Source organism: Pristis pectinata, chromosome 5, assembly GCF_009764475.1.
Source record: "Pristis pectinata isolate sPriPec2 chromosome 5, sPriPec2.1.pri, whole genome shotgun sequence".
Lineage (NCBI taxonomy): Eukaryota > Metazoa > Chordata > Chondrichthyes > Rhinopristiformes > Pristidae > Pristis > Pristis pectinata.
Genome location: NC_067409.1, coordinates 45,507,778 through 45,527,382, shown reverse-complemented (window position 1 = coordinate 45,527,382; position 19,605 = coordinate 45,507,778). Strand labels below are relative to the sequence as shown.

The following is a 19,605-nucleotide window of genomic DNA, read 5'->3' as shown; positions in this document are numbered from 1 at the left end:
AGCAGAAGCTGATAGTTCTTCATTAGTAAGGGGCATCAAAAGTTACAGGGAGAAGGCAGGAGAATGGGATTGAGAGTTAAAATAAATCAGCCATGATTGAATGGCAGAACAGACTTGATGGGCCAAATGGCCTAATTCTACTCCTATATCTTATGGTCTAATCTTTGTCCCTTCTGAATGTAATTTTCACAATTCAGAGTCCCTAACAACATCCAAACCTGCCATAGTCAAATATATCAATCAATGAATAGATAGGGAGTTCTGTACTCATCTCAATCCAAGACCTAACTATTTCCCATGAACGTAGATCAAATTGGGCTGGTTCAATTCCTATCCCAAACTCAAGATTAAGAATGTTATGGGACTTGAATGTGCTGATTTTTTTTGTGGAACTGTGTGGAATCAAAATATAGTCCAGCTTAAAATGCATATGGAAATACATTCTTTGATCAAATGTGTCTTTGAATGTGTGCTTTTGTAAAATATATAGATGAATCTGTTTGCTGGAGCATTTGATAAAACACAGAAAACTGTGAAAATATGAATTACAATCATACAGCATGGAAGCAGGCCCTTCGGCCCAGCTGGTCCATGCTGACCAAGATGCCCATCCAAGCTAGTCCCATTTGAATTGGGATCAGATTTAGCTGAAACCTGAGTCTTGTAGTTCGGGATTGTTGGCTGATTTTGGATAGCAGAAATTAGAAGATCCAGTTGTTCAAAATTTGACCTGGGTGAATATACGTCAGTCTGCCTGACCAGAACTTTGGCCTCTTTCTTTTGGATTCTCCCTAAGTGCTGTGGAAGGCCTTCACACAATTCATGCTGCCAGGTTTCTTTTATTTCCTTCTCACCTCACGTGCAGTCATAAAAATGTTATAGCAGGAGACCAAGAAATGGACCCTATTACCACTCTCCCCAAAACTTTCCCTACTTCAGGGGTAGACTCAGTCGAGATGAAGTGGGAAAGCCCTATATATTCTACTGTAGCGTCATAGGGACACAGATTCGACAGTGGGTCACTACCCCATTGCTTCTTGACTGTACTTGAGATCTGAGCATAGGTGCAACAAAACCTACTCTTGTAAGTTCCCATGAAAGGAAATCAGATATTTCACAGTGAAAGCTATTTGAGTGGGCGAGCAGAATGGGATTATATTAGGTTACCATAGAGATTATGCCATGCAAACTTGTAAACCAGTTGAGCAATTAGAATTTTGTTACTCAAATACATGTTATAAACTAACTAATGAGCCATTGTCAGGTCTTACATTAACTATTTATTCTCTTTACCACCAATATACCATGGGCTTCTTCTATAGCACCCCTCAAACCTAACAACTCCATTACCTAGAAAGGCAGGGCCCCTTATGCAATGGGACACTTTTTGTTCATAGTATCATAGAGTTGTACAGCACAGAAAGGAGCTTGCAGCCCACCATATCTATGCTAATTTTTATGCCCATCTTTGCTAATCCCATTTGCCCGTATTAGAACCATAGAATCCTTCCATGCCTGGCCTATTGAGTTGCCTGTCCAAATGTCTCTTAAATCAGAATTTGTATCTGATTTCACCACCTCCTCTAGCAGCATGTTCCAGATATCAACGACTCTCTGTATAAGAAAACTTACCCTTCAGATTCCCTTTAAAACTCCTACCTCTCAGTTTAAACCTATGCTTTCTTGGTTTTGATACCTTCAACATGGGAAGATTTTGACTATCTACTCCTTTTATGCCTCTCATAAACTGTCAGGTCACCCCTCAGCCTCCTATGCTCCTGGGAAAACAAGCCAATCCAACCTCTCCCCATAACTAAACTCTTCCAATCCAGGCAGCATCCTGGTGAATTTCTTCTGCACTCTCCAATGTAATCACATCCTTCCTATTAACATGCGACCAAAACTGCACACAAGTACACCCCAACCAGTGTTTTGTAGAGATGCAAGATAATGTCCTAGTTCTTATATTCCGTGCCCCAACCTATGAAGGCCGCATGCCATATGCTTCCTTCACCATCCCAGCCACCTGTGTTGCCACCTTCAGGGAACTAGGGACTTGGACCCCTACGTCTCTCTGTTCATCAATATTCCTTAGTGCCCTACTATTTACTGTATATGTCCCTCCCCCCATTTGACTTCCCAAATACATCACCTCACACTTGTTGGGATTAAATTCCATCTGCCAACACTTCACCCAATTTTCCCTCTGATCTGCAGCCTGAGACAACCCTCCTCACTATCCACACCACCACCAATTTTCATGTCATCCACAAGCTTACTAAATATACCTCCTGCATTCAAGTTCAAGTTAATATATATCATAAATGCAAAGATCCCAGCACTGTTCCCTGTGGTATACCACTGGTCACAGACTTACAATCAAAAATCATCCACGGTTGCCTCCTATCACCAAGCCAATTTTGGATCCAATTAGCCAGCTTGCCTTAGATCCCATGTGCTTTAACCTTCTGGACCAGCCTAACACATGGGACCTTGTCAAAATGCCTAATTATTTATTAGAACTGTATGTACCATTTTGACAAGATGTCAACATCGAATTAGGAGCAGCTGCAGCCCACTTGGCCCCCTCGATTTAGTAAGGTCATGGCTGAACTGATTGTTGTACCCTGAATTCCATATTCCCCTGCCTTTTACCCCCTTGCTTATCAAGAATCCACCTAACTCTACCTTAGAAATATTAAAAGACTGCTTCCACTGCACTTTGGGGAAAAAAACTCATGACAGAAAGAGTTTTGCCTCACCTCTGTCTTAAAGAGTTATTCCCTTATTGTTAATCAGTGACTTGCTCGTAAGCTTCAGTAAAACCTTTGACAAGGTCCCACATGGGAGATTGGTTCAAAAGGTTAGGGCCCATGCAAGTTGGTAAACTGGATCCAAACTTGATTTGGCAATAGGAGACAGAGGGGATGGTAGAGGATTGTTTTTGTGTTTTGGATGCCTGAAACTGGTAGTGTCCCACAAGGATTGGTGCTGGAACTGTTGCTATTTGTAATATACATGAATGATTGATGTGGATGTGGAAAGTAAGATCAATAAGTTTGCGGATGACAACGAAGATTGGTAGAGTTGTTATGTGAAAGATAGTCTTAGGCTGCAGAGAGATAGCGATGTGTTAGTGAAATGGGCTGAAAATGGCAGAATGAAGTTTAACCCAGACGAATAAATGTGAGATGAGGCAAGGCATTTTAAGAGCACTAATGAGACTCAGGCATACACCATGAATGATACGGTCTTAGGGAGTATTGAGGAACTGAAGGACCTTGGTGTTCAAGTCCATAGGTCTTTGAAGATGGCAACACTGGTAGATAACATGGGTTAGGAAGGCATCTGGGATATTGGCCTTCATTAGTCAGGCATTAAACCCAGATGTAGAGAGATTATGCTCCAACTTTATCAAACCTCAGTGAGTACTGTGTGAAAATTCTGGTCACCAAGGTATAGGAAAGATGGTAATAATGCTGAGAGGGCACAGAGAGATTCATCAGGATGTTGCCTGGGATGGAGCAGTTCAGTTCTGAGCCAGGTCTGTTCTCCTGAAGCAGAGGAGGTTAAAAGGGGCCATAATTGAGGTACATAAAGTTATGAGAGGTATCAATAGATGGACTGTAGGAACGTTTTCCCCATATCAGAAGTAGAAAAAAACTTGGGGACAGAGGTTTAGGGTAAGTGGGAAGAGATTTGGAAGGGGATCTTCACCCAGAGAGTGATAAGTACGTGGGAATGTGCTGCCTGAGAGCGTGGTTGAAGCTGGGTTACTAACAGCATTTGAGCGTCAAAATGAGCACTTGAAATTGCTTCGGCATAGAGAGCTATGGACCAAGTGCTGGGCGACGGATTATACAGAAGAGTGACCACTGGTTGGCAAGTTGAGCAAATAGCCTGTTTTCATGCTGTGTGATTCTATAATTAGCTGCTGTGTAATTACATTGGGAGATACCACCCAAAGCAGTATTGGTAAGTTACTGCAGTGGATCTGCAGTTGGGCCATACTGCAGCCATGATGCCTTGGTGAGAGAGGGTGAATGTGTAGGGTGGTGGATCAAGCAGACAGCTTTATCCTGGATTGTGATGAGCTTTGTTTGTTGCTAGAGCTGCACCGTTCCTAGCAAATGAAGAATATTCCCAGCCTGTGCTTTATGGATGGTGAAAGGCTTTGCAGTGTGAGAGGCATCACTGATCACAGAATACCCAGCCTCTGACCTATTCTTCTAAACTCAGATATTGCTGAGCTAGTCCGGAAGTCTGCACTTCCCACTGAACTATGTCAGCATTATGCATTACCTTGCCTGCAGGCAGAAGGTAATTTGCTGGCTAGGATCATCCCAGAGCCCAGTACTGAGGTTGAGTAGCTGTAGGCTCTTGTACAACATGACCGGCCCATGACACTACTCTGAAAAGCTTTGCCAAAATGGCCCCATCCCAGTTTTGCCATTTGACAAAGTTGCCAAGTTTATAACACTTCTGAGTGGCCTGATGTTCAGAAAATAAAATTCCTGAGTAAACTACTGAAATAATTAAAGACATTGCTACAAATAATTTTTTAAAAATGAATTACTGTGTTCTTGACGTCCTTCCTCACAGCCGTAAAATTTCTTTAAGGTGATTGGCTCCTAACACAAATACCTGAATGTAATGCTGGGAGATTCAGCAAGTTTGGGGAGCCAACAGTCACATGGAATCATGAGTTTGCTGAGACTCGCATGGGTTAATGAGGGCAAATGTATGCATGACAGCTGATAAAATCCAAACAATTAGTCACTAAGAGCACTTACAGCAAAAATGAAAAATGATAATCCACTGTCATTTTGGCTAAACTTCAATGGGTGCTTCGCTAGGGAGAGGGAGAATAGTGGTTGATGCTACTCCTGGCTATCCATCAGATAGATATTTCAATGCTGGTCTTGTCAAAATTGAGTAATCTTTCAAAAAAAAGTTGAACTTTGAAATGGTAACCTATCATCCATTTAGTTTAATGCTTGCACTTAAATTGAAGGATTGGAACAGTATGTATATAGTCCCTGCAACTAATAAGCATAAGCAATCATGTTTGGGTAGCAACTGCTGTATAACTCTATAACTACATGATTTTCAATTTATTTCAATAAGAGGAAAAATTGTTAAATTTATGAGGATCAATATATACAAAAATTTCCTGTTCTGCTAACAAAGGATCTCACGTAAATAAAAAGGGAGGTTATAGTGGATAATGATTTGTCTTTTAGAGGTGACTGGAGAAACCATAGCAGGAGAACATGGTCGGCAAGGCCGAAACCACCTATTTATGCAGGGCTATTAAAGAAAATGGCATGATCAGCCACATCAAGGCTCCAGAATTGTGTGCAGCTGCACATTTTTGCCAGCACAATTTCAGTTATGCAGAATTGACATGTAAGGAATTTAAAGTGGATGTTGTAGTCAATTATTGAAAGAAATAGGAAGCTGGAGACAGCACATGATGTAAGGTTATTTATAATATGCAGCAAGGCCTTTAAGTAGATTTATCAGTGTGAAGTGGAAAAAAAAACACAAGTAGCAGTTAAAGTAAACCAGTGGGATGCAGCTTGAGCTGAGGTGATGATCAGGGATTACAAGAGGATGTCACTGAAGTTATTGATAGGTAGATAGAGCTGAGTGGTGGTGATCTTATGAAACACAGTTGACTAATGCTGGGTACTTCTCAAATATGAGAATGTTTGTTGGAATACAAAGCATGGACTATGCATATTAGCTTGTGAGGCTGGATGATTTCCTCGAAATGGCTCTCAGATGTTTAGCCACTCCTTACCCATTTTCCTGCACTGCTCAAAGCTAATTTACAAAGCTGTTTTTAAACACTGTCCAACAGCACCATCTCCTGGAAAAGGGATGTGGATACCAAGAGAACTAAATCCTCAGCTGCAACAACACTCCCTTAATTCATTTTCCTGAAATAATTTCAGAAGCTACAGGGTGGCTGGATTGTCAATCTGGCACCTGCCTGTTACTTATCTTCAAGGTGTAATGCAATATTTACCACTCAGGGAAACTCCCGAGTCCAGCACAGTCCATACCATTTTACTAATCATCACACTGATGTTACTTCATTTACAAGTAATTGACATGGAACCGTTGGTGACTTTTTTGTCATAGGATGAGGAATAGTTACATTGCTCCCATCATCAAGAAAAAACAAAACACTGAGAAAAGCCACTTGGGCTTCTACATCAGACAGACGGGACATTAAAGTCCCAGCAACTACATACAACATGGTTACGGAAACTCACTGCACTTCCTGCTGGCAGGATTTAGTGGTGTAATATGGATGGATACTCGAATCTGGTTATCAGCAGAGCCAAAAAGTTGCTCATGTGCGACTTTATCCTCAGTAGGAAGAGCTGCAGCCTCTTCTGAATTTTAATGACAAGAATTAAGATATTTGTAGTACAGAAGTATCTGGATTTCACGAATCTTTACTAACTATCTCTTTTACAGCCAATCAAGTACTTCAGTTTGGGAAACTGGTCAGCACCTCTAACACTTACGACGGAAGTGGAACAGTCACAATAGAAACTGATGAACCTCTGCTGTGGACAATGGGAATAAAGAGACAACTTAAATGAGCTGTGTGTGCCTTTAAAATGAAGCAGAATAGAACACAGATAATCAAATGGAAAAAAAACTCAGCATTTTACAAATCAAAACAATTTTATTGATTAAAGCACAAAATATAAAGTGTTTCTTGCTGTCTTGCCATCTTCTTTTTCTATCCCAACACTATTCAGTCAGAAGAAAGGTTCTAACCACCACTGTGAAGAGATTCAAACAATATCCATTAGTTTTATATCAACGTGCAACTCAAAAAAAATCAGCATCACCTAGCAAGTTGTCAAATTATTTCAATTATATTATTAACATAATCAACAAATCAAAGCCATGTATTTTCCTAGCAAATTTTCCAGGTTGAGAAGTCACTCCACTTGTCTACAGAATACGAACTAAGATGAGAACACTTGTTACTTTACAGCCTCCCTCAACTGGTGAGCTTTTGATTTTTAAATAAAGCACTTATTTTAAAAACATTCATTGTGCAACTGTCTTTAAGTTTCAGCAATCCACAATAAATTAAAGTATTCCATAATAAAGCAAAATTAAAGCTTTTAAATGTGACCTAGGACTTGAGGATGGTACTTTGAAACAGGCAGCACAAAAAAAAATACCCCATTTGAACAACAGGATTATAATGCAGGCAAATCCAGAATTGGCTACTTGCACGTTGCAAGTTCCAGGAGAGTGGCCAATGTAATACACATTTTTTTTAAAAATAGCACATCCATGATCCTTTAATATTTATATTAGGGAAAAACTTGAGAATCTTTGGATCATGATGAAAAATTATAATGCTATGTTTTTATATTGATGCAAACAAAAAATCAGCAATCTTGTGCTACAAAACACAATATGGACTGACCACTATATTCTAAGCCTTAACATAACTTACTCTACCGCTCTGGTTGCAAATGCTATTTTTAGAAGCAACACATCTAGCCAACAATTACCTAAATGCATAAATGATCCAAATCATTTTTGCTGCTGGACATCTCTAGCTTTTATTCCCATTGCTATATTTTACACAGAAAATTTGGTGAAAATGGTCCCCTTTGCTGATTCTGCAGGTCTCAACATTCTTCTTGGAGTCATAGAACACAGAAACAAGCCCTTTGGCCCAACTGATCCATGCCAACCAAGATTCCCATCTAAGCCAGTCCCATTTGCCCACATTTGGTCCATATCCCTCTAAACCTTTCCTATCCATGTACCTTTTAAATGTTGTAAATGTACTTCCCTCAACCACTTCCTCTTGCAGCTCATTCCATATACTGACCACACTCCTGGTGTAAAAGTTGCCCCTCAGACTCCTATTAAAGATCTCCCCCTCACCTTAAACCTATGCCATCTAGTTCTGGACTCCTCAACCCGTGGAAGGCTGCACATTCATCCTATCTATGCCCCTCATGATTTTATACACCTCTATAATATCATCCCTCATTCTCCTACACTCCAAATGATAAAAAGTCCCAACCTCTCTCCATAACTCAGTCCCAGTAACATCCTCAAATCTCCTCTACACTCTTTCCAGCTTAATAGCATCTTTCCTATAGAAGAGTGACCAAAACTGATCACAATATTCCAGATGCAGCCTCACCAATGTCTTGTACAACTGCAACATACATCTCATATAATATCCCAACTTCTGTACTCAATGCCCTGACTGATGAAGGCCAGCATGTCAAAAACCTTCTTCACCACCCTGTCTACTTAAAACATCCTCACCTAACGTTACTCCTCTTGTAGGCAGTTCATCTGCCAAATTTTTACTTTTAATTTAAATAAGATATTTTTTTTAAATTACCATCTATTTACAGCAATATTCTGAACATTAAGGCGACTTATGAAAGACAAATGCAAATTGGAGACAAGAGACTGCAGATAGTAGAATCTGGAGCAAAAAAACTGAACTGTAAGGGGAATTCAGTAGGTCAAGCAAATTGCATTGGCTGGTTACATTTAAGTAACTATGTTTTTAAACAAAATAAAAATTGTCAAACTTGGCATTTATAATAGATGCTAAATCTGAATCCAGTTAAATAATTCTCCCAAATTCCCAGTCTATAACCATCTAATTGAAATTAAGAGCACCAATTAGGGCACCAATGCTCAATACAAGAGGGCATAGCTTTAAAGTAATGGGTGGGAAGTTCAAGGGAGATATCAGAGGGAGATGTTTTTTTTCACCCAGAGAATGGTTGGGGCATGGAATGCACTGCCTGGGGTGGTGGAAGAGGCAGGTACATTGGTCAAATTCAAGAGATTGTTAGATAAGCATATGGAGGAATTTAAAATAGGGGGATATGTGGGAGGAAGGGGTTAGATAGTCTGAGGAGAGGTTTAAAGGTCGGCACAACATTGTGGGCCGAAGGGCCTGTATTTTGCTGTACGGTTCTATTGACTCTATTTTAACATTTTCACAAGTACAAGTTCAAAAGAATGAAAATATTCTGCATCAATTGAATGTTTAAGCCACCAAGGCAACTTTTCACTCAAAAACCACAATACTTACACAATAATGTTATTAATTGGGATATGGATGAGCTTCACAAAGAATCCAATGAATCCCATAATGGCAAATCCAATAGCTGTGGCCATGGCAATCTTCTGAAATTCTGTAACAAGGAAAGCATATGGGAAACTTTCAAAATTGAGATTAATTTTTCCAAGCCATTCGATAACTAAAGAGTATTAATGGCTGACAGATGAATCCAAAAAGGGGAAGGTAGCATCGCAAGTTACTGGACTAATATACAGATGAGTGAACATCATTCAAATCCCAGCAAAGATTTACAATCCAAATGTATGAATATAAATTATAACAAAGAATTATGGGGTTTTTTGCAACAACCACCAACATACTCCAGGGAAGAAAATCTGCTCTCTTACACCAGTCTGGACTATATGGGACTCAAGACAGACAAAAGTGGCGATCTTTTAACTGTCCTCCGAAATAATCTAGAGCCAGTCAGGTAATAAATGCACCCTTGGCATCAGTGTTCAAACATTGAAAAGACACCCTCAGGAAGATTGCCAGTTTAATTATGTGCAGGAAGGTATTAAAGGGATCAAATACAAATACTCTTTTGCATTACAATGACAAGTTCATACTTTTCAGAACAGTTTTAAAACTTCAAAATGTCATCTAGTTCTTCCTCTCTACATATGAAAGCCACAAATACTATTTAATCATAATAAATCAAATACATGTCACCTTTATTGTGATATTAACCACATGCAATTGAAAGCAATGTCTCAATGCAAATGAAAATATTGCAAATTATCCAAATATGGTCAAATCCAAGAATGTGCAATTTTAAGTTTTTATTCCCAAATAATACTGCGCTTGAAGATTTTTCTGCTCTCTTCAGATTATTTTTGCCAAATTCCAGCAGCGTCAATCAACCTTTATCACCTTAAAGGAATCATCCTGTTTGGCAATTTTCTACTTACAAAATAATGTACTTTTTGTGCTGTATATTATGATACCTTTAGATATTTTATTAAAGAATGGAATTTCTTTTTTTTGCACCTTGTTCTGTGGATTCATGCAGTGCTACTCACAGGTATTTCCAACAGGTAAAAAGAAAATCATATTTCATGGGTTTCAGTAAATTTCTCCCATATATCTGCAAATACATTTTCATCCCAAGTTTGCTTTCTGCGCCTTCCTGCAACTCTTATTTCAAACAATGGGGTGAAGGACATACTAATATTTGTCAAAATATTATGCATGTGGGAACACCTGTACGTTAAGTTTGCAAATACAAATAGAACAACCAGAAAAATGAAGTTTTTTTAAAAAAATACTACCTTCATAGATTAACAGCAATGTAATCAATTATATCTTGCAAATTTGAAAATTTGATTGAGCCATTGATAATGTTATTGGAAAAATTGAATTAGGAACACACCATTATTCAAAGAATAATGGCTACATGACTGTAATACTATCACCATCCAATTTGTAAGCAAAATTTGATGGAAAAATAGACCAAATCATGGACTGTGAACCCCAAAACTGCATGTCATGCAAGCTAACAATTTAAGTTCTATTCTTGTCTGTCCATGTATAATTTGTATCTCCAAAACTGTGTACCTAGTTTCAGAAAAGACATGATCCATTAATCTTCAAAACTACAAAAGGAACCTCAAGTTGCTTCTAAGAGTTTTCAGTTTTACCCAGATTATACAATGAGTGATGGAACATCTAAACCAACTATGAACAAAGCCCCAGAATGACAGACCACTGCCTCAACCACTCTGATGACCAACCAGCTTGAATTTCATTCAGAAAAATTAGAACCAGCCATTCTAACCCCAGAATTTTATATAGGCTTTGCCTTTTATTTTGTCTTCAGACCTTAATATATACACCCAAAAGAAAATGCAGTAGTACTGTACCTTTCCTGTCTGGCTTTGTACATCTTTTCACAAGTCTGATCGAATCTTTCACAAACTGGCGACTGGGCTCCACAAATTGCATTACTTGATCCATTGTGTCCTGTTGGGTAAGCAGATGGAAACGTGCCTTGGTACAGTAGAAAGCTATGGTCCTCACAAATTACCAGTTGAGACATTATTTATGATAACTGCCTTTAACAATTCTGAAACCCAGTTGTTATGCTTAACATGGTGATGGACAAAAAAAGTCTGTTTTGTGCCACATGCAATCAAATATTTGCCCATGGGTTGCAGGCAGCAAAGATGGCTAACCAGGAGTAACTACTGAAGGGGGGAAATGGTAAGAGTCGTCCTGGTTACAAAGGAACCTGCCAGCTGAACTAATATCCAAATCGCAGATACACCTATGAATCTATTAAATTCCAAATTTAAGATAGTGATAACTGGTACATACTTTATTCCAGTCCCATTGAGGTCCCCTCTCACCACTACACAGATGTACTCCAATCTCACTTTTTGTTCCTACTGACTATGAACAGTTTAAATTTGTAATCAACTTTGCTTCCAATCTCCAACCCTCACAAGCCTTCAGTGGTTCATTTCCAACTGTGCCCTTCATAGACTTTTCTTGCCCCATTTCTGGAAACTGGCTGACCACCGAGATTTATTGCAATTTCTTCATCTTCCTTCACATCCATTAAAATAATGCCATCTTTTTCAACTGGCTCTTAACCTTGTCTTTACTATTTTTCACACTCTTGCCCTCAGACCTTACATAAATGTGATGGGGGTCCTTTGTCTTCACCTTGCGCATTCAACACACCATCACCAAATATGTGATGTGATTATTTTGCTGACCATCTTCATTAAGTTCACAGGAATGATCCAAAGCTTCTGGTTGCTTGTCACTTCAATTCTATGCCCCAGTCTGACCATGGCCTCCCACAATGTTTTCAATGCAAGCTCAAGGAACAGCATCTGAGCTTTCACTTAAACACCCAAGAGCTTTCTAGCCTAAATCCCAATCTTAACCAAAATGTTATTGTATTTTTAAATTCCACTGGAACCCACTCCTATTATTGTTTGTCTCGTCATCCCTTCTTTTTGCCTGTACCATCATCTAAAAAACAGTCTTTGCTCAGTGTTCCATATTTGTATTTCATTGTTTTCCACATAGCATATGCATGCTCCCTATTACTCATCTCCAAAGCTGTTCATCTTTAATATTTAAAGACGCAGGAAATTGGGACTAGCTGGGTGGGCACTGTGGTCAGCATAGACAAGTTGGGCCAAAGGGCCTGTATCTGTGCTTGTATTGCTCTGTGACTCTATTATCTTCCAATTCAGATTAAAGTTGTTAATCCAAAGCATTTTCGTAAAAAGTGCCACACATTCATTCTGGAAGGAAGAATGATAAAACACTTAAATAGAGAAAGACTGCACAAAGCTGCTCCACAAGGGGTCTGGGAATCCCCATTCATGAAATACAGATAGCTAGCATACAGGTACAGCAGGTGATTAGCAAGGCTAATAGAATGCTGGCTTTCATCTCAAGGGAACAGGAATAGTATAGTAGGGAAGTCTTACTACAGTTGTACAAGGCACCAGTGAGACATCTGCAGTGCTGTGCACTCTTGATCTTTTTATGCAAGGAAAGATACAGAAACAAGCCCTTCACTCCACTGTCTGTACCAATCACCCATTCAAACCAATCCCTTTATAATCGCCCCTCTTTGAGGTAAGGGCTGATGCAAATCTGGGGAGGATAAAAATGGATTACAGTAGGGTTAGTGTAAATAGGTACTTGACAGTTGGCATGGACTTAGTGGTCTAGAGAACCAGTGCCTGCACTGCGTGGCTCCATAGCACTCCTCTCAACCCAGATTCTAATTACCCCCCACCACACATACACACACACACTAGGGGAAATTTACAGTGACCAACCAACCCACACATCTGTGGGAAGAAACTAGAACATCTGGAGGAAACCCACATGGTCACAGGTTCACCCATAGGGTTGAGTCCTTGGAACTCCTTGCTCCAGAAAGCTGTGGGTGCGAAATCCTTGAATATATTCAAAGCCAAGATAGATTTTTAATCAGTAAGGGAATCAAATTTTACAGGGAAAAAGCAAGAAACTTGGGAAAAGTTGGATCAGCTATTATCAAATAGTTGAGCAAGCTCAAAGGGCCAAATCCTGCTGAAAGTTTCCATGATTGACTGCTTTATTCGACAATCTGGTTATGAATGAAATCCTGCATAAAACATGAACATTAATGTCATTGAATAAAATGTCATCTCTTTAAAGTTTACTGTAAACCTTTAAATGGCATGTCATTCCTATGTATTTGGATCATTCCAGAGATGTAAAACTATGGACATAATACCTGGAGGTGCCCAAAGATTCTTGTTATTGAGACAACATTTTGCCCTTGCAGTATTTAAGTTTTTACTTGGTATTGCATGAGCACACAAACTGTGATAGGTTTGAATTGCAAGTAGCAAGATGTAATTGTTTAAAATTCCAAAAGCACCAAGGCAAAGGAAAATCAAATTACCCCAATACTTGTAAATCTAGAATCCTAGAAAATGTGTGACACTAAAGGGGGCCATTCAGCCCATCATGCCAGTTGCTATAAAGCTGCCTAGCTTAACAGCACCTCATGGCACCAGGCCTATAGCTCTACACATTTCTTTAAGTATGATGATGGCTTCTGCCTCTCAACACCCATTCAGACAGCAAACCCCAGGCTACAGCACCAACTGGTTGAAAATAAATTCCACATCTCCTCTTTAATCTTTCTACAAATTGCTTTAAATTTGTGCCCTGTGGTTTTGACCTATCCACTAAGGGAAACAGGCCCTCCCTGTTGTCCATCGTGCCCCCCCCCCCCCCCCTGTGTCACACACCTCAATTAATTCTCCACTCAGCCACCTCTTCTGTTTCAAAGCTTATCCAATCTTTTCTCACTGCTGAAATAGCACTGTGTTGACAACATCCTCTTAAATCTCCTCAACCTCTCCAGAGTAATGACATGTTACTTAAAATGGGGTGACCAGCAAAATAAAGAGTACTCAAGCTCTGGTCACTGTATACAGCTCTGGCATAACCTCATTGCCCTTACAGTCAGCAAATAAAGGTAAACCTTGCATTTTCCTTTTTAACCATCTTAGTAACCTTCATGGATCTGTGCAAACTCAAACATCCCTTGTTCCTCCACACTATTCAATATGCCATCATTTGTTGTGTTCCCTTGCTTTGTTGCTTTCCCTAGATGTATTACCTCATACTTCTCTCGACTAGATCCCATTTGTCACTTTTCTGCCCGACCAGCATTACACCATTTCTGCAGTCTAAAGCTTTCACCCTCACTCTCAACAATATTAGCCATTCTTGTCTTACTTGTAAGGTTTTTATCCATGCCCCATACATTTAGGTCTAAGTTAACAAGCATCACAAAACACAAGGGCCTGAATATCAGTATTCAGGAGTCAGAGTCTTGGTGGTCTGAACCACAGGGTTGTTTGGTCAGATGATTTGATCCATTATGGTTGAGGTCTGGTGTCGTAGGGTTGGCAATTTGACAATGTCACAATTTAGTTGGGTGCACAGTGATAATGGTTAACAGATTGTTTTTAATGACTAGAAGGTTGTTACTCATTCATTCCTGGGGTGCCTCATTTTCCCCTTTCACCTCTCAGGATTTGTAGTATTCCTTCTATTCCCCCACCCCATCCTACTGATTTGAAATTTACAATTTACAGCAAGTCAGTATTACTTTACCCATTGTTTTTGACAACAACTCTGCTACTTTTTTTAAAAAAATGAAATTAACCACACAAATGACATGGACCCTGATGTACTTCAGATTTTGCCCAGCAACACTTTATGGCTTCCAAGCGCAAGATCTATCATGGGTAAACGAATCAAGTCACAACCAACCATCTCCCTACACATTATCCCTCCCTCCACCTCCCCCATTCCATTACCCTCACTCACCCCCCTTCACTCTCACATCCTCCTCGTCACCTCACTTTCCAACCCTGTCTCCCTCTCCTCAATCCCCCTCCACTCCCCTCCGGCTGATTCCCCGAACCCCCACCTCCTCACTCATCTACTCCCTTCCTCCTGAAGTAAACCCTCTCATTATCACTGATATCATCTCCCTCCATCGCCGTCGCCCACCGTCCCTTTCCCCCCGCCGGTACCTCGCTGCTCCCTCCGAGCCTGGGAAGATGTCGCTCTTATCCTGCCGCTGACGTTGCACTGAGAGAGAACACTAGTCACGCATGCGTGGCTTTGCAATACTGAGCGGAACTTACGTCAGGCGCAACGGGATAAAAGGGTCCTCGCCTTCCACCGCGATGACGAAATGCCCCGTCAATGGTGTCAATCACAGTGTCGCCCCGCCCCGCCCCGCCCCGCCCCGCCCCTCGTAGCAGGAGGCCTCCAGAAGTCTTGGGGGAATTAAATGGTTTCCTGAGTACTTTCGTATCAAATCCAGCTGTAAAATGATCACTGGGTGCTTATTGGATGCACGATAGATTCAATAATTTATTTAGTCTGAAAGTAACAACTTTGCATGACAGTATTTCTTAAGTTTAGTCAATTACAGCATTTCACAACATACAGGGTGGTTTGTAAACTGGAAAAAAAGTTGTGTTGAAGATTCTTATGAAGCTCGAAGCTTTGTTTTAATTCAAAAAAAAACATGTTAGTATTTACTAGGCAAAAATGATGCTGCCCTGTATGTGTTCTCGGGCTACCTCTCAAGGAGAATTATTTTCACTCCAGTTCCCTGTGTTCTGAGGTGTCTGAGAAGCCGATGCAGGGATCCACAGGTTGCATAAGAGGAGCTTGACCACCCAGGTGGGTGGGTGGGTTATTTAGGATGGTGTGCGTTTTTTCTGCCATTTTTGTTGGGCGCCCATGTTCTGTAGTTGAGGAGACTCGGAACTCTATGCCTTTCTGGATGCTCCTTCTCAGGGAACTTAAATCTCTTACTGATATGACAAGCAGATTCTTACCAGTACAGTCATATTGTAAAGATAATGCCAGCTACTTGCTGACTTATATCCCACACTAGACTTGTATGGGTTTACTTTCATATCTGCACCTTCTCTCCATTTTGAGCAGTCATGGGCCAGGATTCCCAACAGTTGATATGGATGTTACTATTCAAAGACATCTTAAAAGCCAACATGAAGAAATGTAACATCGACATCAACAATTGGGAAACTAATGCCAAGGACAAGAAACTCTGGCAAACATCGTCCAAAGAAGGAACAGCAACCTTCGAAGCCACAGATGTGCAGAATTAGAGGAAAAGAGAAGAAAATGGAAAGAGAGGGCAGCAACAACCAAAGCCCCATCTGCCATCCGGAACTACCTGTCCTGAATGCGGAAGAACTTTCATAAGCCACTTGAAAGCCCATAAGTAGATCACAGAACGAAGACCATCATCCTCGACCTCGAGGGATAGCCACGACGACGACTATTTTTCAGGAAGTATATGAGAATATCTTTGAAGTGTTGTCACTGTCCTCCTAGAAATCGTTTGCCATGAGAGAGCCTGGAGTAGAACAATTGTTTTGGGTATTTGACATGTGGATAATATGGGCCAACATCTTCAGTGCTGAGGATGCTGGCCCGAGAGAGGATGCTGACATTGGGTTCCTTACCTTGCCAAAGGATTTGGAGGATTATTGCACTGGCAATATTGGTGTTGGAATATCAGATGAGGTAACAGGTACCATAGTTAGCGAGGGAGGGGAAAACCAGTGCCGGTTGCTTTTTCAACAATTCCTGCTGAAAGTATGTGGCTTAGGGCATGTGCACTGATGACTATAGTGTACTGGTTTCACATTAGAGTGAGAAAGAAGGCCATGAGATATTCATTTATCCCTACAACACCAGACCAGCTCATTCTTGATTGGCAAATCCACCCTGTGATGATGGTATTCTTCCTGTTTGCCCTTCTAGAAGAAGGTATACCCCACGGCTCGTTCTTTGGAGCTAGCAGTCTCCAGCCTACTGTGTTTCACTCAGGCTGGAAATGTCAATGCCAAAGCCTCTGAGTTCCTGAGCTGTGATAATGTTCAGGTCTGTTACAGTTGAGGCAGTTCATTGGGTCCTAATGTCCCAGGCCCCGAATTCATATTAAGGAGCGAAAGGTGCCTGTGAATAAATTTTATTTTTAACCTTGAGATGGCTATTGCATCTGTGTGACTTGCTTATTTTAGAACAGATTTGTAAAAGGAGCTACCAGTCTTGACAGAGCGAGATCTCAGTCCCAAAGGGGAAAGGGAATTAAGACGATTGGAGACCAGGCTCCATTACATGGGCATCAATACAGACACAGATAAGGAAGTACATACATGTACCAACCCCCAACACCACCCAACACATACACACAAATAAACAAACCTGCACTCACACTCACACACACACACACACACACACACACACACACACACACACACACACACATATATATAATGCACATTCCCATACATTTACATGCATACATTTGTGGAGCTGGGGGACAGGCACAGATACACATGTCCTTGCCTACCTTCTCCTCCCTTGGCCCCTTTTTCACCCTCATTTCACTTAATCCCCTCTTTCCCTCAACCCGAAATGTGGCCTTTTCCCAGTACCCCAATAACTCTTAAACATCTTCCCTTCCTTTCCCAGTTCTGGTCATGGTGGAATTGTGAGGTGCTCCCCCAGAGTGAGGATGAATCTACCCCCATATACCTGTGAAGGATACAATAGGGGCCCAATAACCTGCCTGCAACATGGTAGGAGACAGCACAATGCAAGCATTGTGTGGGGACTGCAGTCCCATTAAAGTTCTAGGAAAGGGTACAAGGTGATCTCTGCTAGGGCCGCAGGCAGCATGGACACCAGAACCAGGGACAAAGTCATTCAGCCAACTCACAGAATACAAAGTTTCCCAAGCTGGTAAGTGGGACTGGACAGTGGTGGTGTGTGTGTATGTGGCAGTGGGGGTGTGGGGTGTGAGTGGATGGGGAGACTGCCAGAGGAGGGGGAAGGAAAAGAAAGGGGTGGAGAAGGAGAGGATAGAAGGAGAAGGAGAGGATAGAAGGAAGGGAGGAGCAGGAGAAAGGTAGGGGAGTCTGGCAGAAAGAAGAGAAAAAGAGGAATGGAGAAGAAGAGAAAAAGAGGAATGGAGCTCTGTGCTCAAAAGGAATTATAAAACATTTGGGGCATTGTCGTAACACTAACAGACATGAAATTCCTTATCTGGCAACTGTAAGTAAAGCTATTCATGAAATAGCAAGTATTTATTGCCCCAATTCTGTCTTGCTGACTACTCCTGCTCAAATTCCTTCTGGACCATTGTTAGTAAGCTAAAATGTGAAGTTTGGAATCTGCACTTCTTGGAGAACAAATTTCGATTCTTTTCACCTTCATGCCAGTAAGAAAACTGATGAGATAATCATGAAGCAAGGTGGATAAGGATATGTGCCAAATGTACACAAATATTAATTGCTCTGCTTCACTTCTGTCCCTGATAAAATGCAGCTGTTGCCAGTGGCACTCTAAGTAATGGTGGCGTTGCATGATTCATAGGGTATTAGTACATTTAGAAGGAGTATTGTTTTAAACTAAACTCAATTACTTTTTTCAGATATCTTAAGAACTGACATTAACCATAACCTCCTCTTTTATATCATTGTATAAGTTATATGTTCTATATCTAATATTTTAATTATGCAACTCCTGAGGCACCATTCTGTTTCAAAGTGGGCACTATATCTAAATTTTGATGAATATTAATACAAACGAGGTTTCAACAAGAAATAATGCAGAACGTTTGGAAAATATTAATCAGTATCCTAGAAAATTAAAACATCTTTTTCATACCAGCTCCAATTCATCAAGAGATAAAGGTCCCATAAAGAGCTAATTTTTGGGGGTAATTTATCACTGAGACTCTGTGCAGCATATATTTCTCATAAAACCTGTTATAATCTTTGACTGAATGAGATTCAATTTAAGGCAAGAAAGCAAAAATTTTCAAACATTAAACAGAATTTTCATTACTGTGAGTATCTTGAAACAACAAAAGTACATTTCATTGTTGATGTATAGTAAAAAGCATGACCAAAATTATAGGCCAATAAAACAACTGTAAAGAGACTTTTATTAAAGAGGAGAAAGAGAGAATATGGTTCCTCTTAGACTGGGAGAATGATTATTAAAACAGCATTTGGGGAAATATTGATCAGGCTGGCTTGTTTAAAAGCCAGGTTATTCATATTACCATTTTTAAATTGAAAATTCTCATTTAGGGAATTTCAAATATTTTCATGTAAAGCAAAACTCTCCTAGGAAGCCTAGTGTGTGCACAATCCATCTAAAAATTTTCAACCAGCACTTCAAACAATGAACTGGATCTCAATAGCAAATGCTGGGTTACTGAGTAGCTTTATAAATATCAATAAGTTTGGGGACTTGCACACAATCACTGACATCACAGAAGTCCTACTGACAACATTGGCTCCACCTGCTGGATTCCTCATGAAGTCCAGTGGTAAAACTCAGTCTTCCTGAGATTCCACTGC

General features: G+C 40.4%; 2 protein-coding genes across 13 annotated transcripts in view; one reads left to right on the top strand and one right to left on the bottom strand.

Annotated features, from left to right (window-relative positions):
* tpk1 (thiamin pyrophosphokinase 1) overlaps positions 1-6,735 on the top strand; it is a 254,012-nt gene extending 247,277 nt beyond the window's left edge. For 3 of the 12 annotated variants that reach the window (XM_052016650.1, XM_052016646.1, XM_052016647.1), the window contains one exon: positions 6,493-6,731. In XM_052016650.1, coding sequence (XP_051872610.1) covers positions 6,493-6,620 — 128 coding nt within the window. In that variant the 3' untranslated portion in view covers positions 6,621-6,731. Of the gene's footprint in view, positions 1-6,492 lie in introns of all 12 variants that reach the window. The other 9 variants (XM_052016645.1, XM_052016644.1, XM_052016642.1 and 6 more) reach the window with 5 other exon arrangements.
* Positions 6,687-15,321, bottom strand: sec61g (SEC61 translocon subunit gamma). Its single transcript, XM_052016654.1, has 4 exons — positions 15,220-15,321; positions 11,011-11,110; positions 9,119-9,221; positions 6,687-6,806 (listed from the first exon to the last, which is right to left on the bottom strand). Exons 2-4 carry the CDS (start codon positions 11,102-11,104, stop codon positions 6,797-6,799), a joined length of 207 nt encoding a protein of 68 aa, XP_051872614.1. The 5' UTR covers positions 11,105-11,110; positions 15,220-15,321; the 3' UTR covers positions 6,687-6,796.
* Between the last annotated feature and the right edge of the window lie 4,284 nt (positions 15,322-19,605).